The 25,947-nt window shown below is 40.0% G+C and overlaps 1 protein-coding gene across 5 annotated transcripts in view; it reads right to left on the minus strand.

Annotated features, from left to right (window-relative positions):
• Nucleotides 1-25,947, minus strand: part of PLCB4 (phospholipase C beta 4) — a 985,968-nt gene that overhangs the window by 378,932 nt on the left and 581,089 nt on the right. For all 5 annotated transcript variants that reach the window (XM_069234144.1, XM_069234142.1, XM_069234140.1 and 2 more), the window contains 3 exons: nt 24,017-24,098; nt 22,818-22,918; nt 22,176-22,233 (listed from right to left, as the gene is read on the minus strand). In XM_069234144.1, the coding sequence (XP_069090245.1) occupies nt 22,176-22,233; nt 22,818-22,918; nt 24,017-24,098 (241 nt within the window). The remainder of the gene's footprint in view (nt 1-22,175; nt 22,234-22,817; nt 22,919-24,016; nt 24,099-25,947) is intronic.

Consider the following 25,947-nt stretch of genomic DNA (forward strand, 5'->3'; position numbering starts at 1 on the left):
TGCAGATGAGGTTGGTGTGAAGGTTTGGTAATCTGAATCAGGTTTAGCATAAAGAAACTATATAAACAGGTATTGATATAGGCAACAGGTCTGATGTTTGCCCCCTATCCTTTCGCTTTGTCAATTCTTACTTTGCTTTGACAAGGTTTTCATAAAACTTTATTGTTGGGGGAGCTCCTGTGCCTCAAGTAATATTAAACAATGGCTAAAAGAAAAATTATGTCTTTAGGCACAAAAAGAAGATATTGCCATAGTAGTCCCTATCATCTAACAAGACTACTTTGTGGGCGGATGTGATCATCGTGAAAGAGCAGAATGTTGTAACTCACAATGTTACTTAACTGCTTTTGGAAAAATGTGTTGAATGAAGAAATGAAGATAAGTCATTACATAACAAACTGCATGTTTCTCCGTTATGAACACAGACTATGGACTTCATTTCAGGTGCAGGCTATGCCTACTGGGAGCAAAGCGTATTTGTAAGATGATAGGTCTGATTTGTAGAGTAATATGCACAGTTAAGTAGCACGTTGGTGCTTAGACAACAGCATTTACAAGAATAAATTCAACTATGTGAGTCACAAACTTAAAATGTCCAGTCATAAATGGATTTACTTACATACCACATTACATATAGGCATGGATGATATTTGAATTATGCAGGCATAATTCACATAATTTTGGGAATTTCTTGTCACGCATATTAAGCATAATTCCTGAAATTACACCATTATACCACGTCGCACAAATGCACTGGGCGGGGTTGAGAACAAACAACCAGAGTGCAAGACTGGTGTTGTTCGTAGCATTTGTTTTTTTGTAACTTTTTTCCAGCACAAAATGCACTCTTGTGTCAAAAACTTACTTTAGGGCTCAATTTGTGCTAAAATGTAGCTCTAAGTGCAGATTTGCTTCTCACATAATTGTGAGAAATTTGGTTGTTTGTTGACTGGGGTATGAGCTCTGGTCAAGTAAAAGCCAAAATCTATTGAAGGGTTAACCACAAACAGTCAATAATTTAAAATGTGCTTAACCCTGGGTAGCCCGGCACAAACAAACAGGCCAAATTTAGAGGCAATGTGTTAAGTATTTATGCAGAACACGAACACAATAAAAAATCCCAAACTAATTTAGAAAAATAGAGAATTGTAATAAATTATTTGACACTAAAACTATCAAAATTGAATTAGCAGAACAAGAGTTATGAATTTGTAAGGTTCAAGGTTCAAAATAGCAAGTCCTCAGTTTTAGAAAATGGCCAACTGGCCCCCATTAGCAGCACCACCAAGAGTCCAGGAATGGATGGAGACTTCTTGGTGGGTTCAAGGCTCCTTCAGGCTGGGTCCAGGTGGCTCAGAACAGGAGACCAGCTAAGCTAGACCTTGGAGTCACCTATGAAGTCTTGGTTGCAGGAGATGATGCAGGGCTCTACATCAGGGCTGGCCACTGAAGGTTCAAGGCAGGCTCCAGGCAGCAAAGCAGTACTTCCAGTTACAGTAGAAGTCTGGCAGAGTCCACAGCCAGTCACAGCAGCAGCAGCAGCAGGCAGTCCTCTTGCAGGCCCAGTAGTGAACTGAGGAGTGGGTCTGACCGCCCTGTTTTTATACAAGGGTGCCCTGCCTCCTAGAAGTTGGGTGAAGTTTCCAGAAGGCTTCTCTGAAGTTCCAAGAATTTCCTGCCTTCCCTGCTCTGGCTCCTAGCTGGCTGCACTGACAATGCAGGGTTGTTAAGCCTATTGTGTGGTGGCAGAGCCAAGGCAAATCGGTTGCGAGTGGGGCTATGCTTAACTCCAGCCCCCACCAAGTGAGTTAATGGCCCATTCAGGCACCATTAATCCCCTTTTTGTGTGAATGCCTGGGGTGAATTCACAAAGTCTACACTGTTAGTTGCACCCAGTCATGTCACCTAAGGCAGGCTGCAGGCACAAAGGGCTAAAACTTTTAAAAGTGGCATTTTTGAAATTGTAGTGATAAATCTGACTTCACCATTAAAGAGGGTTTATCATTAAAAGTTCATAGATACCAAACATGAGATATCTACCACCTCTGGTTTACAAAATTACAACTTAATAGTTTTAAAAAGGAATCACCAAAGGTACCCTTTGGGAGGGGTATGCCTCTCAGTAGTGAGAAAATGAATTTGGGAGTTTCTCACTAATAGGAGATGTAAACTGAAGAGTATATGTCCTACCGTTTAATTGCAGAGCATCCTGTACTATGGGCTACCGAGGGCCTACCTTAGGGGTGACATATGTAATAAACGGGGGGATTAAGGATTGGAAAGGGATTTAAATGCCAAGTCAACATGACAGGGGGGCACTGCCTCCAGTCTGCAATGAGGGACATGTTTTAATGTGCTACATAAATGGGTGGCACAATAAGTGCTGCAGGCCTACTGATAGCATTTAATTCACAGGCCCTGGGCATATGGTATACCACTCTACAAGGGAACTACATGTACATTAAATATGCCAACCAGATATATGCCAATCAAATCATGTTTAAGGGAGTGAGCAAACACCCTTTATCACTGGGTAGCAGAGGTAAAGTGCACAGAGTCCTAAGGCCAACAGAGAAAATATCCAGACAAGATGGAGGAGGAAGGCAAAAGGTTTGGGAGGTGATCCTGTAGAGAGGGCCATTTCCAACAATAATTATGCATAATTTCGCACAATTTTCCTGAAAATTTGAGTAAGTACTTGAAGGCAAATTACAAATTTTCATACCCTTAATTACAGTATGGTTTTGCACATAAACAAATCTCCTCACAAGGGTGGAATGTTGCCATTCTGGGGCAGAACACACATGAAAGGTGGTTAACATCCACAGTTGGAGATTTACATCTCTAAAGGGCAGAGGTAAATCTATTTTCAGGCTGGGAAGGGGGTAATACCCCAGTAGAAGGGTTTAATGTTTTCCCTGTGGAGAATAATAATTGTACTTTACAGGTACCAAACTATATACTAGCTACTCTCATAAATGAGTAAATGTTTTCACAGTCTGAATGTCCCAGAAGTACATTCCAGGTATGTTGGAAATTAGCTGCAATTGTGCACTTAACCATACAGGAACACTTTTCTACTGTTACTGTTTATAAGTTGGGCCCCAGAGGAATAAATTCCACCTCTATTTGCACACACTCTCGGCACATTTAAAATTTCAAATTCAGCCAACTCGTGTGACATTAAACATGATAGGATGTGGCATATCTGCAAGAGATTTTGAAGTATCTCACTATAAAAAACAACACCTTTGTGATACTTTGCTTTTCCTTATGAAGGTGCAGCTCTTCCACAAAAAGCCTAACTCAGTATGCCTCTAACTTCCGTATCCTAATCCGTCACATCTCTCTAAAGCTAGCAGGTTACCTTTACCATAGACTGTTTTAGGACACGATACTCAGTGCTTAGTTTGTAAAGAAGAATAAGTGTGAAGGTCCAAAGTTTTGTTCAGAAGTCCGCTACCAACATTATTGAAGGGTGGGATGCCAAATACCAAGGCTGCATAGCTTTGGTTCCATCTCATGCCCTTTGCTCCAACACCAGGCACTCCCTGCCTCTTTACCTCACTCTTGCAGGTTCTTTTTCATCTTTGCTTTCTCTCGTTGTTTGTCACTATTTTTCAATATTTTTGTTTCTTCTTCTGTCCTCTATTTGCATTTGTATATATCTTCTCTGAGTCAAAGTCTGAGGAGGAAAAACAGGTGCCAGTCTCCAAAAATGAGTGCCGGTGGGTCCCACCTGCAACTAGAAGCTCTAATTAAGCACTGAAGATAATGTGTAACATTTCTTTAATACCTTTTTGTCTCCCTGTTATGCTCTTTTTCCTGCTTCAATGGTTAACATTTGTATCAAAATACTCACATATTAATCAATGATTTTGTTATTGGGGTATGGGAGCATTCCCTTTGAAGAAGAAATTTATTTAAACATACTATGAGATTGCCTAAATTAGTGAACCTCAAGAAGCAAGATAAATGCTTCCTTCTTTGTGACAGTCATATATGCATGCATACATACACCATGTGACAAAAGGCACAATAACATGGTGTGCAAATATAGCATGAGGCAGTGAAAGGGATATTGGTATGCATCTGTATGTCAGTTGTTAGTTCTGACAGCCTTAGGGTGGTCTTCCCCTAAATTTTTGCCTGCCCCCCTCCATTTTTATGATCTTGTTTTTGCTGGTTTTAGGACTCTGTGCACTTTACCACTGCTGACCAGAGCTAAAGTGTTTGTGCTCTCTCACCCAAACAAGATAACATTGGCTCCTACCCAAACTGTATATTTAATTTACATATAAGTCCCTAGTAATGTGCACTAGATGTGTCCAGGGCCTGTACATTAAATGCTACTAGTGAGCCTGCAGCAATGATTGTGCCAGCTACATAAGTAGCCCTATAACCTCATCTCAGGCCTGCCATTGCAAGCCCTATGTGTGCAGTTTCACTGCCATATCGACTTGGCATTTAAAACTACTTGCCAGGCCCTGAACCCCCCTTTTATTCCATTTAAGTCACCCCTAAGGTGGGCCCAGGGTAACCCATAGGTCAGGGTGTCATGTAAGTAAAAGACAGGACATGTACTTGTAAGTTTTACATGTAATTTTTCACTATTGTGAAGCCTGCGCCTCTCATAGGCCAGCCTTGACAATGCACTTATATACTTTTAAGTGGTAATTTCTGATCTGAAAGGAGTGGCATTGTCATGTTTGTATAGTTGGAATGGTAGTAAGAAATCCTGCATACTGGCGAGTTTGGATTTAACATTACTATTTTAGAAATGCCACTTTCAGAAGGTAGGCATTGCTCTGCCCTCACTGCTCTCTGTGCCTTGCAGCCTGTATCCGATTTACGTCTGGTCGGTGCTGGTTAACAGCTCCCCTTGTGCATTCCACCCAGACAGCCATAAACACAGGACACTCAGCTGCATCTGCATACGATGGGTCTTGCTGGGTAGGAATGGTAGAGGGGATTTTGCTTACACTTCAAAGGCTAGTGGCCTGACCTCACACAAAGGACTGATGACCTCACATAGATCTCCTGGCAGACAGGACTGGGTTGAAAGGGCAACTCGTGCACTTCAAAACCACTCTTTGAAGTCTCCTCCACTTCAAAGGTACACTTGGGTATATATACTGGGTGTGTGATCCTCTCAAATCAGGCACTTCTGGACCTACAACTGGGCTCCGTAAGAAGGTCTGCCATGCTGCCCAAAGGACTTATCTGAACTGCTTTTCTGGAAGGGCTGCTCCCTTGCTTGTTGCCCTGCTGCCTGCTGCTTCCAGACTCTGCTGAAAGGATTTGCCTCCCCCATAAGTGGTTTCCAAGTGTTTGGACTGAGCTTGCCTCCTTTTAAGAAGTCTCAGGGCCATCAAAGACTTTATTTACTTTATAAAGAGAGAAAAAGAACTGCACCGAAGAAATCAACGCATCAACTGCAAAATAGCCACAGCACCTACCAAACCAACGCAGCACCTGTTTCATCATTGCAGTGCATTTGGATTTTCCACGCATCATCCCTGCCCAACAAAATATCTCCGCACCGCAGTAAGGAGCCAAGGCTACATGCCCGGAAACTGACACATCAACTTGCCTGTGAGGAAAGAATCGATGTATGACCTATGCCACACTGGAAAAATTGACACACCGCTTTACTTTCCGATGCATCACCTACTTTGAGGCCCTCTGCATCGTTATTTTTTAGGCATCCCAGGTACTTTGAGCTAAAAAGATAAATCCATTGATTCATATGGATTAAGATTTACTTAAACCTCTAAAGAGTGATATCTTGACTTGTGCATTTTGGATTCTTGGCATTTTGGTCTTGCTTTATTCAGATAAGTATTATCTATTTTTCTTTTTGTGGTGTCTCTACTGTGTTATTATTTAAGTTATTGGACAAATACTTTACGCATTGTCTTCTAAGTTGAACCTGCCTGCTCTGTGTCAAGCTACCGCGGGGTGGGCACAGGATAATTTAGGTTGTGTTGAGATTTACCCTGACTAGGACTATAGTCCCTACTCGGACAGGAAGCATGCCACTGCCAAATGGAGCCCCAATTTGTAACAGTGTTTTTTAGGAGCAACTTTTTTAATGATAGTATACGATTCTGAAAAAATGTCAATGTTCACTAAGCCTTCTTTTTTGGCGAAGCAGCCATGACCAAGGAAAGGCAGTTGTCATAGTGATACACTAACAGTTGAATCAGGCTAGCTGTCAAACGTGGTTGATAGGAATATCCAACATAAAGCTTAGTACTAGGTGAACAGCAAATGCACTTATTTACTAATTTGTTTCAAATAGTCCTTAGGTGGGCGCCTTGCAGTACCTTGAAAGGCTGTGTTGCAGGTGACAAGGCCCAATAGAGAAGCACAAAATATTACATCACTGGGTGGTAGAAAAGGCCAGAAATAGTTGGTTGTCAGTTCTTTAGCAGCGAAGCTACCAATATCTACAGAATCAGACAGTTTGAGAGAATATGACTTCACCATTTTATTGGTAATATGTGGGTCACGTTTTCCGGAAGAACTGGTTTACTGCTGGGAAATTGCTAGTTAGGAACTAGATCTGACTGAAAAAACAACACCTGCCAAATGAAAGAAGGAGATGCAGAGATGTACAGGTTTACTAAAACAGCAATGATCTTAAAATGTTAACCTTGATGGACTCGTGGGTGGATTCTCTGAGGTAGCCCAGGAATAAATGATGCTAAAAGAGTTTGTTGGACCTATCAGTGATGGAGGCGCAAAATTTGCTCTATGCGATGCACAGGGTGTGGATACTGAAGCTATTTGAGTGGAAGTGAAAGGAATGGATGGTGAATTGTGCTGAAGAAAATATAAAAAATGTAAAGGGTATATACTCATGTAAAGAACGCATCTTCCAAAGCACAATAGAAACTAGTGCAATTTAAGGGACAACAGTTAGGAAAAGGTGAATTCAATAAACGCTTCCCAAATGGTTGCATTAGTTTGTGAACTACTGCTTCATCTAACAGCCCACACTGGGACTTGCATATATCCATGGAATAAGGTGCACATTTAATGGCCCCAGAAGCAGGAGCTTTGTTTTCCAGATGTTTAGACCTTAGTGAATAACAAACATGTCGCTGATTAATCATTTTCGTACTCTGTGACCTCCTGCTTGTGATTGAGATGCTGCTGGGTGTTGTTAGCATAAGTGGATAACCTAATGTCATAACTGTTGAGGACTAGGAAAGACAGGGCCACAAAGACCAGAAAAAGAATGATGGAGAGTGAGATGAGTCAGTGGACACAAAACAGGCTACCATGATGGTCAAGGATATTAAAAGAAGGCAAATTGTAATAAAGGAAGTAAAACACGTTGGTGCTGTAAAACTATTGCGTAGAAAGTCTTTCAAGTGTCAATGGAAAGCTGGAGTTGACTGCTTGGCAGGTCACGCACTGATTTAGCATGGCCATGCCACTCCTATTGACCTCTATTTTGGCAATAAACAACTCCTGTGTACAGGAGTGCCGGGCGGGGTGTGCCTCATACCAACAATGAAAGCAGACGCCAATTTCGTTGTCAGTGAGTAATTCAGAGTTGTGTGAATAGAAAGTCGGTGAGTGCAGAATGTCTTGTCAGTTTTGTTGACGCAGGAGTGTGCTTCAAACACGAAACTGAGGGACAGTAACAAGAAAAACGTTTTCATACAGTATAGGGTCGCACAGAGTAAGACACTTTTAGCCAAACTGTGTGGTAACAAATAATAACGGTGTGATTGAATCAGTTTCTTTATCGGCCGAGGGGTTTTACAGTCTGTCACCTGTCGAAGGTAGAATATAAGTTGATTCAGCATTTATATTTCTAAAACTTTGCACACCTAGTGCATCACCAGAAAGCATAAATACTTAAGGCTTATCGCCAGTTTAGAAGAAAGCAACTTGCAACTGGTTGAAATAAAATGGTTAATTTTACGTAAATAAAAATAGGACAATAGTTAAAGAAAACACTCAATAGTCTGAAATGCTTTTTTTGGCGAGGAAACAATTAAACATTTAACAAGGACCACTTTTTTTGACTAAAATGTAATTGATATTTGTAGACTTGGACAATAGTTAAGTAGCTAACATTTTATAAAAAAAAAAGTGGATACATCCGTTTAGCTGTATACAATATTTAGTCCTATTTATTTAACTGACGTAATTCCAGAAACATTTAATAACAGGGCCATATGTTTAAGTGGAACAGGCAGGTGTTTATGTCGAGCGAGCACTTACGGAGAAACTGCGAGTGACAGAAATATACACACAAGGGTCCCAGAGTTATGTTGATTACCCCCCTCCTCCCCCCCCCCCCCCCCCAACGCGGATTCTAGGGCATCAGCAGGTCTGATGAGGGAGGTGCCATATGCGTTGGAGCCTATGGGTAGTCTTAAATGATTAATTACCAGTAAAATCCGCAATTCCGGTCCCAGTTCCCTGGCTATTCCAATATTTCATATTTTAAACAGTCTCCGAGCTGCTTTTAGCAGGTAGCGTATCCAGGTGAAAGACACTAGATTTTCAGGGTGACCGTGATATTGCAGTTCTTATGGGGACCACCAGTTTTCTCTGACAGCAGCCGCCACTGCTAGCAAGTGGAAATGTTACACTCCTAAATCTATTACTACAATTTGCTTATAATTTCCAAATGGCCTGAAATTCTCAAATAATTACAGAGCTTCTCCTGGGAACATGGCTAATCATTTACGAATGTGGAAATGTAGTGAGCCAACATTTCTACGTGGGGCAATATCACGCTGAAGGTCTTGTGCACTTTCTAATGTTTTTTTTTTTTTGGGGGGGGGGGGGATGATATTTTATCACAAGAGAAGCTGAACCAATCTTTGGTGTGTTCCCTCCCCTGTTGCACTCTCCCAGGAAGCCTACTCAAGGGGTTTGTGACTTCTTAGATAACTAAGTATATTCAGCAGATTAAGTGTATATAAATAAAGAAGCCAAATTTAAAACGGACATTTTTAAAACATTCTGTATATGAGAAGGAAGTTGAAATTGGAGATTAAACGTTAAGTGGGTATGCTCAGATTTGATCATGGAAACAGTCGGTACAAGTGCATCAAACATATGGGCCACGGGTGACTTCAGTTGACTGCAGAAAATTTCCAATCTACCCAATAAAATTAAAAGTTTCATTTATATTTATATGTGAATTGAATAAAACATTTTATCATGTGTATTTCTTTTAAGAAGGCGTGTCTGGATTTATATGTGTTGTTTTGCAGTTCAAATCATTAAAATTGCTTAGGGGTCGCCAGAATCCAGTAACGACTCAGTGGGGGGTCGCCAGATTCCAATATTAACTCAATGTGGGGGTCCCTAGATTCCAGTAATGATTACGTGGGGGTCCACAGAAGTCAAAAGGTTAAGAACCATTGGTCTATGTAGTTTGTAAGGTGTGTTCTTGCGTATAAATGTTATGTGAGATACCTATACGGTAAGAAGTGGAATTTTGCTCCCAAACACTGAGGGGCATATTTATACTCTGTTTGTGCTGAAATAGAGTCATGTTTTTTTACGCTATTGCAGCACAAACGTAACTCCATATTTATATTTTGACACTAGACCCGTCTAGCGTCAAAATATTGGAGTTAAAGTCATTTTTTTGCCTGCGGAAAACTACCTTGTGTCAATGAGATGCAAGGCAGACGTTCCCAGGCAAAAATTGGCCTTATTTATTCTCCCGTGCACAAACTGTTGAAGAATTAGGAAGTGCCTAGTATGGAAACGTAGTGAGAGTAGATTCAGATCTGAATACCAACAGCATAGGACCTATGCAGTACATTAATAGATTAATAGGATGGAAATGCAAGTACCCATATTCTAGACAGGGGGCACTTTCCCTGTTTGCGCTACGGTGCGCCTTTACACAGGTGCGCAGGGCACAACAGGGACGTGCGTCCCTTTGAAAGTAAAGCACTGCCATCAGGGCAGCCGCAGACACACACCTGCCCTAGGCACAATGCATTCAGTGAAATACAAAGTGGCTGATTACAAGTGTTTCACAGTGCAGGTGGCAATCGGCAAAGACAGTGCACCACCATTTGCAAACAACAGACCTTCTAACAGCTCGTTTGTCTCTGCACTCACATCCACAATATGGCACAGGTGCAGAGGCAAAGTGATTCCCTCAGGTGAAAGGGGCCATGACCATCATGCAAATAAAGAAAAGCACTCTCAAGATAACGCTGGTGCTACATGTGTGCCAATGATACCAGTATCAAAGAAGGGGCTGAACAATAATTCGTGGCTCCTTCTGTAATGACATAGTGCCCCGGGGGTGCACAAATCAGGTGCTTATGCCTGTGGTAGCTCAGTGGCTTTATGTGTAACACAATCCCTGGTGTACAAATGGCTAATGTTCGCAGAGCTGTTCACAATCCTTACATCAAAAACAAACACTAGGGGATCTACTTCTTCACCTTCAACCTAGGTGGGAAGGCCATTAGGCAATGCACTTCAAAACTGATAATAGCTGCCTCCACACATGGCTTGAGCAGTGAGGGCAAATGGAGACAACAGGGTGGGGAGACCATTAGGCGCTTCCCCATCTGGGGGAAAATAAAGGTTAACCTTGAGAGGAACCAGATTTACAGCTTTTGTGGGCCATTAAGACAAGGGATCAACAAACTGTTGCTAAAAGCTATGATACAGGGGAACTTTTAGGACAATGAAAAAATAGTACAGGTGTTACAGTAACACAGCTAGTTGAGGACTTTATTTCATAAACAAGAAGTATATGATCCAACAACAAATCAAAATAGGGCAAAGTGGAATATATGCTGTATAGACAGGCCTGATTTGTGGATCATAGGGTAATACTTTAGATGCATAGGATTACACTTTTGCTCTACTTGAGCACAATCTGGCCAATAATGAGCAGGACTGAAAAAAACTACACTACACTACTTAGGCTTTGAGTGGCATTTTCCATGATATCATCAGCTGTCTGATGAATACTAGTGAGCAATGTGGAGTTGGTGGCAGCTTTATCCATGTATCCCAGATTCATAATTAAACATTTTCAAGACAACCTGGGCAAAGAAATTGGATTATTATTTAGGGTGGGTGACTATCCACCTCAAGAAAGAACCACACCCCTTTTCAGGGTGAATCCTTTAAGTCAAGTCACTAAATTAACCTGAGCTCATTGCTTGGCAGCTATGGCACAGAGCAGACAGGCTTAACTTAAGGCAATGTGTAATTTATTTATGCAGTACCAAAACAGTAATAAAGTTGAACTGCGAAACAACACAAATTCCAAACCATAATAGAAAAATAGAGTCAAATGTAAGACAGAAGTTTAGTAGAGCATAAGTAGGGGGTGTCCAGCAATCAGACAGTGTGAACACAAGAATTGTTTTGGAATCCTGTCTCTCTTCCTTATAAGTGCCCCCCCCAGAGTATGACTAAAACCCAACAGAGCTGTTAAGCAGGATTTGACACTGTAATGTCAAAAAGGATGCACACAGACTCATCCTTCATATTCTATCAGGTTCAGAGGAGTAATCGCTGTCTATTGTTTGCTCCTGGGAAACACTTTGCACCTTTTACACACCTTTGCTAATTACTGGCTGGCAGAAGTGATAGAGAAAATGCAAATTAATTCTCTAGGAACTTCAGTCAGGAAAATGGTAAACTTCTAAAAGTTACTTTTCCTTAATATTTAATAATATTCTAACTTCACAGCTGAACTAGATTTTAATTACTAATAAGAATAGATGAATAATTATTTTACCAGCTAGTCCCAATGCCAAAATACAGTATTAAGGTTTTTAATCTGCCCTCTACATAGGAATGCTAGGCCTGCCACAGTTAACAATAGCTTTTGGGTGCTAGTCATTTTAGGGACAAGTTAACATTCAATTTCTGCATGTTCTAATTTTAAATACCCTGTCCTCTGCCTTATTGCCTACAAGGTCTCTATAGGGATGACTTTTAATACCTAAAAGGGGGGGTTTGACCTGTAAAAAGGATTTACTTTCACAGATCGAATTGCAGTTTTTACACTGCTACAATCAGGCTACTGTGTTAGGCCTGAAGCAAGGTTTGCACTGCCACTGTAGTGGATGGCACAATAGGTGTTGCAGTCCACTAGTGACATTTAACTTACAGGCCCTAGTTACACCATGTGCCATGTGCTAAGGAATTATAGGTAAGTTAAGTGGGTCAATAAGGGTTATGCCAATTTGACTATGTTTTATGGGGAAGTATCAGGAACTTTACCACTGTTTAGAAGAGTTAAAGCGCATAGAAGTCCAACACCAGCAAATATATGGAGTCTAGCAAAAGGCAAAAAATCTGGGTGACCACGCAGAAAAGGCAGATTTCTTCTTACAACAAGGATCCTATTGCTGGTGACCTCTTATAAGTTAAGTGGTCTCATTTTAGAGTGCTGGCTTCAAATATGGCAAGCGGAATGCCAAGAATGCGTATCTACTTGGTTGCATAAAGCAAAGATAATTCTTGGTGAGCAGTACATGGAATTTGCATGTAAGTGTTTGAAAGTAATCCTTAAAGTTGTTAAACAAGTGTTATCAGTAGACTGGCATATGCCCTTGAATATATGTGTCAAGCAATGTAACAAGTTCAGAGATGTTCGTAAAGTAAGGTACTATGCACACACAACTACAAAAGGAAAAGCAGGTAAACAGCTTTGGTGAATTTTCTTTCTGTTTCAAAACTATATTCCTTACCCTTCTGACTGTAAACACCCCACGAACACCCATGATAGGACACAGGACACAAGGAAACATGCAATAAAATATTAGCATATAGTAGGCCACTGTAGCTGAGGCAGCCATCAAGTCCTGCAAACAAATAGACGTACACACTGTATTTCAATATCAAAGTAGTCTGCACTACAGAGCTTTGCATATGTGTGGTGTAATGAGCAGGAGACTGCTTTTCTCTCTATAAAGTCTAGCAAACTTTTTTCCTCTAATACGTCAAGGGAATTTGGGCACTCTATAAGTGTTTCATTCATTTATGCAGATAGTTGCATGCTTAATGTCTTACTGTGTGGTCGATAACACTTTTGACAGCCAGCTAAAACATTGGTTAAGAATATAGGGGTTGATACCCAGAAGCATTTATGAATATGGGAAGTAGTATACTTACATGCTTTTGTGAATCACCTCAAAAACATTCAGCTCCAAATTAGTAAATAGGACACAGTCCTTTCTATTAAACTAACACACTCTATCTACATTATCAATTGCTTATGAATATTTCATCAATATTTCAATGTTGTTCCTGTTTTAGATATATCTGGGCCAATCCACACAGGTATATATGATTATGTAAACAAGTACTCAGGAATACTCTTCTACATACCTTTGTGATTGGCCCCTTGATGTCCACTCAGTTTAAGTGATATTTTGTATCTGAATATTTTGTACCTGAATGGACATCATGAAAGAAAGACATATTTTGTTTGTAACAGACATACTCTTCGTGCACACATTTTCCTATGGAACAAATTAATTTGAATTGAAGAGTCCATCAGCAAGATCCAATAAATGTTAGCACACACATATCTAGTTGTGCCTTGACATCAGGATCTTTCCTCCACCACCTACTTCAGTTTCTAAACTAGCTCAGTACTAAAACAACTCAGTTGTTCTGTACTGGGAGGGAGAAATACAGGGCATCTGCGTCACATGCTCAAAACAAGAAAACGTGTATTTGGAAACAATGGCCTTTCCTCTATTACGTCATACACATCATATAGGAGAGAACTTTATAATGAAGAACACTGTCAATGTCGCCTCCCTCTGCAACTCTGTAATGCCTCACAAAGGTTGAAAGAGTAGACCACAAAGCTGCTCTACATATCAATGACATTGAGGCACCCTGTAATTCTGCCATTGTAGAAGAAATGTATGGGTAGATCTTCCCTGTATCCCAGAAGGTGGAACCTCACCCGTTACCCCATGTGTGAAAGAAATCGAGGACCTGACCCTTCTACTCAGGGCAGAAGTTGATAGTTTTTCCCTTTTCTTGCAGGCCTAAAGCTCACTGTTACAGCCACAGACTTTCTGAAGGAGGGATAGGGAAACGCTCTGGTAAAATTATTTCTTTTTGCATGTGAAAGGTAGAATTTAATTTAGGTATGACTAGAATCAATCCATTCTATCTTGGTGTGTGTTACAAAAAGGATGCCTACAAGATAAAGCTCCTAACTCCCCTAATCAATGTAATAGCGATAAGAAAGCATGTCTTAAGAGTAAGAGTTTCGAATGGTCTTATTGGTGCCCGTTGGACCCTAAGAGATGCTACTGTTAGTCTCGATCCCTTTAGCAAAAGGTCCATTACCAAAATTAAGCTGGCTGACGTGAGATCTCACTCTCTATTTTCACATCAACATTTAAATGACCACATATGTATACTGTGTGAAAGAAGGATAGTGGATATTCCTGAAGCCTGAAAAGTTAGGTCAGGATCCTCAGGGACACGCTGTTCTCTTACTCCTCTTCGCTCAACACCCAAGCTACCAATTTTAGGTTTAAAAGTGTCCCACAAGTCCACACGGGAAAGTTGAGAGGTGCAGTTACTATATGCAACCTCAACTGCTGAAATTCTTTATGATTTCCAGAAGAGAAATCAGTTTGGCTGAGGCCAGTGAGGAGCAACAATCAAGGCTGTGCTTTTTCCCTCCTCATCCTCATCTGAAATGGCCCTAACAGTGGGAAAAGAGATAAAGCATATATTAGTCCCTAAGGCCAAGGACACGTTAGACTATCTATTGCCCATACTTGACCATTCCTCCCTCTTGAGCAGCAGATCCTCTGACGCTTGGAATTCTCTCAAGAGGCAAACAGATCTGAGACAGTTTGTCCCCAATGAAAAGTAAAGAAATTGAATAGAACTGGATGAAGAGAGAAGTCTAGGGATGAAGGAGTGTCTCTTCTGAGGAAATCCACCCTCACATTGAACACCCCTTAGATGTGAACCTCCATCAAAGGTATCAGTGGGCCCTGAGCCCAAATGAAAATCTCATGAGTGATGCTGTTCAATGCGAGGAATCTGTTTCCCCCCATTTGTGGATGTAAGCTTTGGCTACAATATTGTCTGTGCAAATCTAGCCAGCCTCGCCAGTGATTTGATGCTTGAATGTCAAAAAAGCCAACTATACCTCCTTTAGCTCTCTGCAGCTGGATGAGTTGTGTGCTTCCTCTATAGAGAAAAGCTGTGAACTTGTTGACTTTCTAGCTAAGCGCCCCATTCCGAGAGGCTGACGTCTGTGGCTATGACCACAGGGGCAATGGAGTCAATGGAACTCCTTTCAGGGTGTGATGCTGAAACAACCACCAGACGAGGGCTCTCTTCACCTTATATGTCCACCTGATTATGAGAGATTGATTCTGTGAACTTGGAGACCAACTGCTCAGAAACCACTTCAATACCTTGTACCAGTGAAACCTTGCCCACGTGACAAGGAAGATAGTTGAGGCTAAATTTCTTTGAACTTGAAGACAATGCAAAATTTTTGGCCATTTGTGTCTCAGGAGTTGCAGAAAGTGACTCTTAAATGAAGCTTAAAAAGTATATTTTCTGGAAGTTAAACCAGTCCCAGCTATGTTTGAAATCGAGCTTCTACAAAAATTAGATCTTGGGAAGGAACAAGAGAAGATTTTTCCAGGTGATGAGGAACCCATTCTCTTAGAGTACCACCAAAATCTTGTAAATGGGCAATATTAGCAGGTCCTTTCGGAAGACGCCCGTAATCATGGTAAGGATGAACAAAAATCTCCTCGGAGTGCAACCATACCACTAGAGGTGCCAACACCTTTGTAAAAATCCTTGGCGAGGATTGTAACCTTATAGAAGGACTCAGAATTGAAGGTGGTCATCTCACACAGTGAACCAAATTAATATTTGATCAGAAGTCCTGCTGGGACTATGCAGGTAGGTATCCGTATAATCTACTGACAACAAAAAATCTCCTAGACCAATCACTGGTATTATGAACTGAGGATTTACCATGCAGAAGTGAACTGACCTGATCAACAAGTTCACCCATTTTAGATCTAGAACAGGACGGAACACACCTGATGACTTCTGCACCAGAACGAGTAAGAAGGAAGTGCCCTTTCCTCATTTTGTTGATGGAACTCTAGAGATTGCTAAATTCTAAAGCAATGTTTGAACTCCCTCCAGCAGTGTCAAATGTTTTGGACCACTGCTTGACAACTGAGTCTGGATACCACCGGTTTCCGGTCTCCATTCTAAGAAATCAATTGCGTAGCCTTTTCCTGCAATGTTTAAAACCCACTCAATGGTCTGTGACATTCTTTCTCCAAACTTGATGAAAGTGCTGAATTTCTCTCCACCAGGAAGCATACAGACTGATTCTGATTAGTCAGGATCTCTTCTTATTTGACCCCTTTTGTTTGATAATATCCTTTTTAAGAGAGAAAGATTTTGGAGGAAATGTCCTTCTTGTGAAACATGTGGTATTTGATTCATGCTTTGGCAATGTCTTTCCTGATCTCTCCCAAAACCTTAAAAATCTTTTGCTATTGAATTTCCATTTATAGCGAAGGGTGTACTTACGGTCTTCAAATGCATTTGAACTCATATTATTCAACTGGTCACCGAACAGCATTTGTCCCTCAAAAGGGAATTTAAGTAGGGTTGCTTTCTCTGTCAGCTACACCTCCCACACTCTCATCCAGAGGCTTCTTCTGGCTGTGACCAATACACCAGAGAAGAACACAGCTATGGCCCTAGTAATATCTGAACAATATAAGCAAGTAACCTGTCCTGTTACTCAATTGCAGCCAATAGATCTGACCATTCCAACCCCTCCTGGATAGCAACTGCCATTTTATCTGCCTCTAGACCTTTCCAAAGCATGAATCAAGTACCACATCTTTCACAAGAAGGACATTTTCACATGGGTGTGGCCTGCTGGGGACAGCAGACCAGCACATCTGTGCCTGCTTTTAAATAAAGCTGTATGTGCTTTAATGCATCCCGTTTTCCTTAAAGGAAAACTGGACATTGCAACCAAAAAAATGATGTTTTCTTTTCATTTTTTAAGAGTAGGCAGTGCTCCGTGGGACCACTACCTGCTCTGAAAACAATATGTACTTCCTGGATGACACTAAAGGAGTCTCTACGTCAGAAGTTGATGAATCCTAATCATTTAGTGAGGACAGTGTCTTAGAGCCTTTTAAGTTATGTATGGGCTGTGATCCCATAGCCCTAAAGACAGCAGCCTCAACCGTAGCCTATATTTCACCTTTTGTCTTTAAAGGAGGAAGATCTTGTGGAACATCCCTCTCCACTTCCAATGTAGGACTACAGAAAGGAAGATGACCATCGTTCTCCAAAGAAGACGAGGATGAAAGAACATGTCTCCTCTTTGCAGATCTGTTTCTCTTCATTGTGAACCTACTCAAAAGCTCGAATCCCAGAGACTACCTAAATTAACTTAGCAGAGGTATGTGCTCGCATCAACCAAAAAACCTGTAGGGAGGGTACACCAATCGGTTAGAGAAACTGCAGTAGCTACTTAATCAATCAGTAACATTTACTTGGGCAATTGCTCAACCATAAAAGCACAAAAATTAAACAAAAAACATACAACACACATAAGATCTAAAAACGCAGCTCAACCAGGTCATATAAAATGTTATTAATTCATATAAAATATTATCAATAATGCCACAGGATAAATTAAAACTATCTTAACTGTCTCTAGACCTCTAAGATTATATAACAGCAAAAGGCAATGGACTCAACAGCAATTTGGGAAGATACCAAGACACTACACAGGAGAATTAACCCTTCCCGTTAAAGGTAATTTGCATGTATACTATATTTAAAAAAACAAGCTGCTCTGGGGCTTATAAAACATCATTTACATATAAAACTACATATTTGTAAACATCAAGAGGAATGGGCAGGCTAAATCAATGATGAGGATATTATAGAATGTAAGAAACTTAAAATGCTACTATTAATAATTTGAACTGTTGTTAGTCTAAATCAGTGATATATCAACAAAAAGAGCAACATACTATTGCAGTTTATTATGTATCTGCAGCTGTGCACGCAGACCCCACTTCTAGCTAATTATGCAGTTTTAGGTTGGAGAAATACATATTTAAGTAAAGCAAAGCTGGAGTGGAGTTTGCTGGGCTCTGAGATAGCCACGATTTCCTGGTGTTCTGAGATGGCTCCCTCTCCAGAGTTGTGCATGGCAGAGAACCAATATAACATCTGGTTTCCGAATTCACACTGTGAGTGGTTAAAATGAAGCAGCAGCTACATAACCCAAAATGGGCAACCCCAAAATGGGCAATGGGCAACGGACTGCTTTCGGATACACAAATTGTTGAGGCCTGTGTCCACCTATCTTAAGGAATGGCCACTTTCAAGAAAAACAGCAGAGTTGGATGCATAAAGTTCCGTAAGAGCTGTTGACACTGCTCAGCCTAGAGGGCATGCTGTGACTATACACACTGACTGTAGGGGCTTGGAGGAAGAAAGCCAGAGAACACAGCGATGAACCAGAGGCACCAGGTATAAACACTGCAAATGGTGCAATGCGCAGCAGGAGCAAACATTAAGCAAGACAAGACATGCAATAAGCAGGATTGCTATGGGGTCTCATAGAGTCCTCCTGCTGCATGATGTTGGGTTGAGGCAAATATCATTAGGTGAGCTGTCTTGGGGGCAAATACATATAGACTTCTGAGAATATCGCAGGAAATTATCAACAGAATATTCATAGTGAGTTTTTATGCTAAACGTCAAAATGCATTAAAAGCCAACCTCCTCATAAGGAAAATAAATACAAGCACTCAATGGACACAAAATACGTATTCCAATGCAGATCTTCACCTCTGCTGGATTTGTTGCACAGCTTTCTAAAAATCACAAAACATAAAATCCATGGTCATCTCCAGGAGTAGTGAAAAAAGAACAAGAGATGCAAGGACTCAGAGATCCAAGAATGTAAGCTTGATGAGCACAGGAATATTAAAAGTGCACCGCCCTGCTATAGTACAAATTAAGAAGAGTGCATTCTTAGCTTTAGTACAAACGAAAACAAAGTAGAAAACCTGGACAATGCCTTGAGGGTGACAAAAATCAGGGTCTTGGGATTCCCCAATACTAGAAGGAGAAGGTGTGAGAATGTGTGATATTTCAATTATTCTTAATTTCATAGACCTTAGAGGGAACGCCTGATCACCTTTCGAATCACCAATAGAAGCATAGAAGACAAGGCAAATTGGGGATGAACAAGCAACAGGAATGACACGTGTTGCTGTTAAGAGGAGAGCACCGATCTTGAGGAATATCAGAATATCTGATTGACTAATTAAACTGAGTCACTCGGCTCTACACAGTGAAGAATTCAGCTTGTTAAAAAAAAATAAGTGATGAAAATCCCTGGGAATTAAACCAGGATGTGACATCCAGCTAAGTCATTAGTTGTTTTCAAGAAAAAGAGACTTCGATCTGAAGATGCAAGATCCTGTAGTCTACAAGGAATCAGACTCAAGTGATCGACCTTAACACCTAGAATCTCTACATGGCTGACCTTTTCATGAACCTAACTAAATGATGGTGTGCATCTGCCTATTGCACTTGAGTTTATATTACTTTAAATAATTAAAAAAACAGACACACCGTTTTACAGGAAATGGCACAGCAGTTATTCGCTGACCTCAGCAATGTAGAATATGTTGTCACTGTAAAACTGGGAATTTGTGTATTTGTGTAATAGTATTTCCTGTGTGGCTTGCTTGCCACCTTGTTTTTAATGTTTTCTTGATATGACCAGGGCTTTCACGGTTTTTGTTGCGTGCATTTCAATCACCTGCCATTAGGTCCCCCTTGTATGTCCCCACAAGTGCTGTGAAGCACCAAAAAGCAGTACTATCAGTGTCCATAAATGTATACCCGAGAAGGTGATATGGTAAAACACGTGGTGAGTTGTTAGGTTGTATAATTTGCAGTGATACGATATTTCGCTGTGCCCCATAGTCTCTCTCACTAGTTTTTTTCAATATTCGTAGTCTGCATTGATTGTTTAAATGGCTAATATGTATGCTGAAGATGGATCAATAGCATACAACTATTAAGAAAAAACAGAGTACAAGAGTGGAACGTATTCATTTGTATGTGTGTAATTATTTCTCAAGTAATTTGAGTATGTGTTAACCAGATGGAATTGTCAACATGTATGAATGTCATCTGAACATAGCGCCTTGCTTGAAAGTATACCACTAGTCACAAGGAAATATTGCCCTTAAGCTAAAAAGTCAATTAAACACGAAACAAAATCAAACACAGCACGCTATCTGTGGCAGAAATAAACACAGTGATAATTCTGCTATGAACGAAAGATAGCATAATCCCTTCAAAGAATTCCAGCACAGTATCTGCAGTAGAACAGGAAACGTATTTGATCTGTTTATGAGGTTGAGATTGGTTGTGAACTGTAAAAATGAAAAAATGCATGTTTATTCAGCAGCACTGAGGAACAAATGCAGGGTAAAGCATTAATTAAATGGATGCTAAAGGAAATAAAGCAATCTATTTTCACGTTATTTTGTCATCCCACTCTCCGGTGTTACTGGGCTTCTCACCGACTGGTTTCAGATCCAAAATAATCCCTGACATATTCCAGAAGAGGCAGAAGGGCACACCCGAACAGTCAATAGAATAAAAGTGAGAATATATTGCAGGTGTGGGTAAATGTTAGGTGAGACTGACAGTGTCACAAGCCAATGGCTGAAGGTTCCTGTGCAAAGGAAGCTCCTGTGCAAAGGAAGCCATTGGCTGAATCAGGCTGGCAAAAAGTGCCAAGTGCAGTTGATATCAAATCTAAAAACTAGTGGTATGTAAACCTTTTTTGTTGCAACCTTCACAAAACTCAATAAAAAAATTGCAACTTTGCAAAGATTGAATCTTTTTCAGTACAGAACGTGCACAGAAGATCCCCTTAAAACAGTTGTCTCCAAACGTTTCAGTACGAGGGCCACATCGCATATTTGACAAATATTCGCTGGTCAAAGAAAATCAAATGAATGAATAAAATTTAAATGATTGAATAAGGTTTCTTGGATCTCTTTTGTAATCAGCATGATATTATTCAGAACAAAAGAAAAATGTGACAATTACAAAGAAGTAATGTCATGCTTAAAGTGAGCTAATACATAATTATTATAAATATAACTATACAGTATATAAATATATAATACATAATGTGTAAATAAGTTATATAATATATAAATAACAATATTGATATATGAATATATAAATAGTATATAAATTCAACATACTAATATATTTAATAATATGCATATAAATAAAAGAAAAGATACAAGAGGCTCTGCTGCCACCTACAGTCTTCCAGAGGAATTACATATTCCTATTAATAGTTACAATGTAATCTATAGTAAGATATTAATGCTAAAAGAGCTGCGGGCCAGATAACATCTTGCAGAGGGCCGTATTTAGACACCCCTGCCTTAAAAGATAAACCTGAAAAGAAAAATTCAGCTAATATTTCTCCATCTTTATTGAAAAGCTTCACAAAATTGTAAACTTGCCTAGAAAAATTCTGCATGCATTTTTCGTTCTGCATAGATAATATCCTAAGAAGGCACACGTGCAGAAAACTCTGTGCATACGTATTTCACCTGGGTTGAAGTTCATGAGAGAGAAAATGATCTCGCTGTGTGGTTAATATTATGTCAAAGTGCAAAAATAACTTCGCAAATATAAACCGATAACGCCAGAAACCTAGTCAACGTGTATCAGAAACGTTGCTGGTGAAAAGGGCACAGGCATAACAAGATATGATTGTACATTTTTGCACTATAAATATGCTTCTGACGAACAATTATGCATTACTTATCATCAAATATACATGTTTATTTCAAAAACACACAAAAAGAGACCACAGCACACCCCAGAAAGAGACTGCAGAAACAATTTGCACAGCTTTGACAAACCAAGCAGGGAAGCAGGCACAGAGGGTCGGAGTATGGCACCTGGATGACGCAATGAAGGGGCGCAGCCAGAAGGCGAGCACATGATTGGATGCTGCATGCAATGGAGAAGATGAAGTAAAGCAAGTCACTGCAGACAGACGAGCAAGGGAGTTAAGGTATGAAAAAGCTTACTTCATTCAGAAAGCTGACTAACTGGTCTACCGTTAAATAATCAGTTTTGTCTCCATTGCTGAAAAGAAATGCATTAGAAACAGTTTAGTTTGCAGACAATTTCCTCGGTATGACTCACAAGTTGACATTGCTGATGTGAATTTGAAAATAAACTTGTTTTTTTTAACTGGACAGCTGTGACAACTGTTTTATTTAATTAAACAGCAAAACCATGTTTGACCCAGCACATGGTACTGCCCTGGTGGTTGTTTCTAAGAAAACTTAACTTACAAGAAACATGGGAAACCCTGAAATTTAGAAAATCTGTATTGAATGACCTTCAGTATTATCAAATGCAAGGTCAGGTTGTTAATCTAGTTAGTTCACATACTCTGTTAATACCGAAACCAAGTACTAAAGGTAGTTAGCAAAGCCAATGCATTGAAAAAGAGGAGGGTTTCCAGGTGCTTCATCTGACACGGCCAAGTCACTCCAAAAATAGATTAAATCATTTTCATTAGAATTCGTGGAAAAAGGAAATTTTGCCTGACCTTTCATGCGGTTTAAGCAGCCACTGAAGATTGTTAGGCTCAACTTTTAATATTTCTCAATATAGATTGCAACATGCCAATGGAACTTCATCAGAATGGAACTGGAACTTACACCTTCCGAAAGAGCTCTTCGATGTCAGTTCGTGGACAAATCTTTTGCGTGAGCTCATAAAATTTTTCAAAAGTAAATGCTGGAGGTTCTATTTCATCATTCTGTGAAGGAAAAGAAAAGCTCGGTTTTACATAAAAAAAATGCGCGCTGCAGAATGTACAATTGATTGCAGTAGGGACTACGGAATCCCAAATATTTATGGATCACAGTATCGTGGCCATAATAATGAAGGACAAATATCGAACTTGTAAGTGCACAGCGGAAGGTATGAATTTTCTATTCTTAACACCACATCTACATACCTTGAAGATATATAACACCAAGGTGCTTATATGTGGAATTAGGTATAGAAAATGCAACAAAACTTTACTTTTGATATTTTGTCCCTCGATATTGTGATCACGGTACTGTGATTCGTCGATATTTTTGATTCGATATTCCCAGCCCACACTCTGTGCTCCATACCCAGAACAATATAGTTCACTCGAGACACCACATCATGAATATATTAGAACTGCGGACAATTGTCGATCACAAAGCTTTCTCAAATGAGTAGTCTTCGCATGATGAATGAAGTAAAGAGGAGACATTGATATGGCTCCTGGGGATTGCTAGAAATCATAAGAATTTGGAGAAAAGAGCTTGCACGTTACTATGCCTCAAAGGTGTGGGTAACCCAAAAACAGTAGTAACTCTAAACAATGAAGTCGCTGGCTGTACTCAACAGTTACACATAGGCACCCAGCATTACCGCAATGAATCTTCATGCAATTTCTGTACTTTAGCAGAAACGATGCAATGCCTCATCTGTGTGTGTGTATGTGTGTGGGTAAGAAGGGAGCAATACAAGTATATATATTTGGGATTTGAACCTGCAGAATGTACAAAGATCATTATACTGGAAGCACTGGTCCACTGAGATACCTTACTGCTAACGTAAATGTTTTTACGTTGGCACCTGAGGCTCATTTTTATGAAATATTATGTACATAAAATCAGTGCCATACTCCGACACTAGGACGCTAATGTATGTTCATGTTCTATGATTTTTTTTCTCCAAATATTCATGATAATAAATAATATTTTAAGGTAATGCAAATTCACTTTTTTAAAATGACTAGAGAAAGCAGGCCTTGCATCTTTTTTCATTGACAGCAATATTATGGGTTACATAATCCCAATGCTTTCGCTCAAAATACCTTTCCGCTCGGAAGACCTAATTCTTTAAGTGCTTGAAAGATAACTTTTTCCGTTTTGCCTGATGCAAAGGTTCTTGTTATGCTAGAGAAAACAAAAAGAACATTGGTTACTCGCATGACTTGTCACAGTGCTTGTAAATGCTGTAGCATTTGGCGGTCATTTTCGTCCGCCACCCTTTTGATTCGGTGAGTCGTAGAGTGCTTGTATACAAGCAAAATGTAAACTTACCTCTTCACTATCCAAATATACAATTCCCAGAACACTGTAATTATCGGCTGGTTGAAACATTCCCTACTAACAGCTGTGATTACAATTTTGAAATATGCAGTTATTGATTCTGTCATGACCATGCTCTAGACTTTGGGACTGAAAGGTTTGGTAGAGGTAAGATGGTGAGAGTTATGTCGACTGATGTTTGATCCCCTGCTAGTATTCTTTCATGCTGAGCTGATTTCAGAGTCCACTCCCTACCTACATAATCTATACCAATAATGGAAATACTGCAGGCCTACTAAAAATGCAACAGAATGTTTGCAGCAGTATTTAAAAATCTCCACAGACAACCAGCACATTGAAGTTTTCCTCTTTCAGCAGCCCAGAATCAGTTCCTGCAACCACTAGATAATTATGGTGTGATACATGAAAGTGAATGAAACATTAATGAATCTATACATATTTAGCTGCTGTAGGTTCTGGTCACAAAAATATGATATTTGCTATTGAAAATGGCTGCACCATTCTGAGTTTCGGACCTCAGGATGGTGGTTAACATGAAAACATAGCAAAATGGTCTTCATTCTTACATGATCAGCCTTCGAATGTGCACTGTTTGGCACCAAACAAATCACCAGGTTCAAATCACATAGAATCCAGATTTGGATGTAAACTCCAGTTTCCACTTCTCTTAGGATACACTGGATATTTAAAATCAGACACCTGAAGGTCAGAACCTAAACAAAGGGATTACCATCTGCCAAGGATAAAAAATGTAAAAAAAACTTTAGAAGCCAAAGAAGAGTGTGCAGAAAGACCTTCTTCAGGGTTAAACTCAAGGGATTACTGGCTTACCATTTCAAATCTATCATTCTTTGGGGCAGTTGGATCAGCATAGAAATTCCCTAGAGGTAAACCAATGTTGTTTCTTCGCCTGTATAAAGTGCCACCAATTAAATAGCCTTGAAGCATGGCATTGATTATCCAGATGAATGCTGATGCTTTTACCTTGATCAGAGATGGGTTGTGGCAGATGATGCAGAGAAGAAAACAAGTAAGACACAAGTGGCTTTAGTGATGAACTTCAGCTTGTTAAGGTTGTGGTTGTCAATTTACAGGTTACAATCTCCTTGGAATGTCAGAGTCTAAAAATCTATCACTAAGGTTTCCACTGAGTCTTGAAAGAGGTTTGCAAAATATGAATCTTGGGAAGAGGATTGTTAAATTACCAGATGATATTTAGCAACTGTGACATGATGGCAGACTGACTCATGATCCTCTTTGCATTTGAGATGGGGAAGTTGAGATTTGCTTAATGAATGAATTCTCACAAGCATTCATGGTCACCATGAGAGGCTGAAGGATAATTCTCCAGTAGACTACTATAAGAAGTAGGAAGTAGGTTATTTGGATTAATAGGTCAAGGTTTCATCATCCGCATCTCATTTAAAAAAACTGTGAGTAACTGTTGATCAGTGGTGAGGTCAAAGACATTGAACAGGGATTTAACATGTTTATGGTATGTAAAAGTAAGCATTTCAAACTGCCAGAGGCTGACATTTTGAAGTGCTGAAGGACACTGTGTTTCAGGCCCAGCATGAGAGAGGCTTAGCTAAGGGGATCAACCAGTGAGGATAAAATAGTCTTACATATAGTTTAGGAGAAACACTTGGGTCGTTAATATTGTATGTCTTGGACAGCCAGTTAGAGAAGGAAA

This window comes from Pleurodeles waltl, chromosome 5 (assembly GCF_031143425.1).
Source record: "Pleurodeles waltl isolate 20211129_DDA chromosome 5, aPleWal1.hap1.20221129, whole genome shotgun sequence".
Classification (NCBI taxonomy): Eukaryota; Metazoa; Chordata; class Amphibia; order Caudata; family Salamandridae; genus Pleurodeles; species Pleurodeles waltl.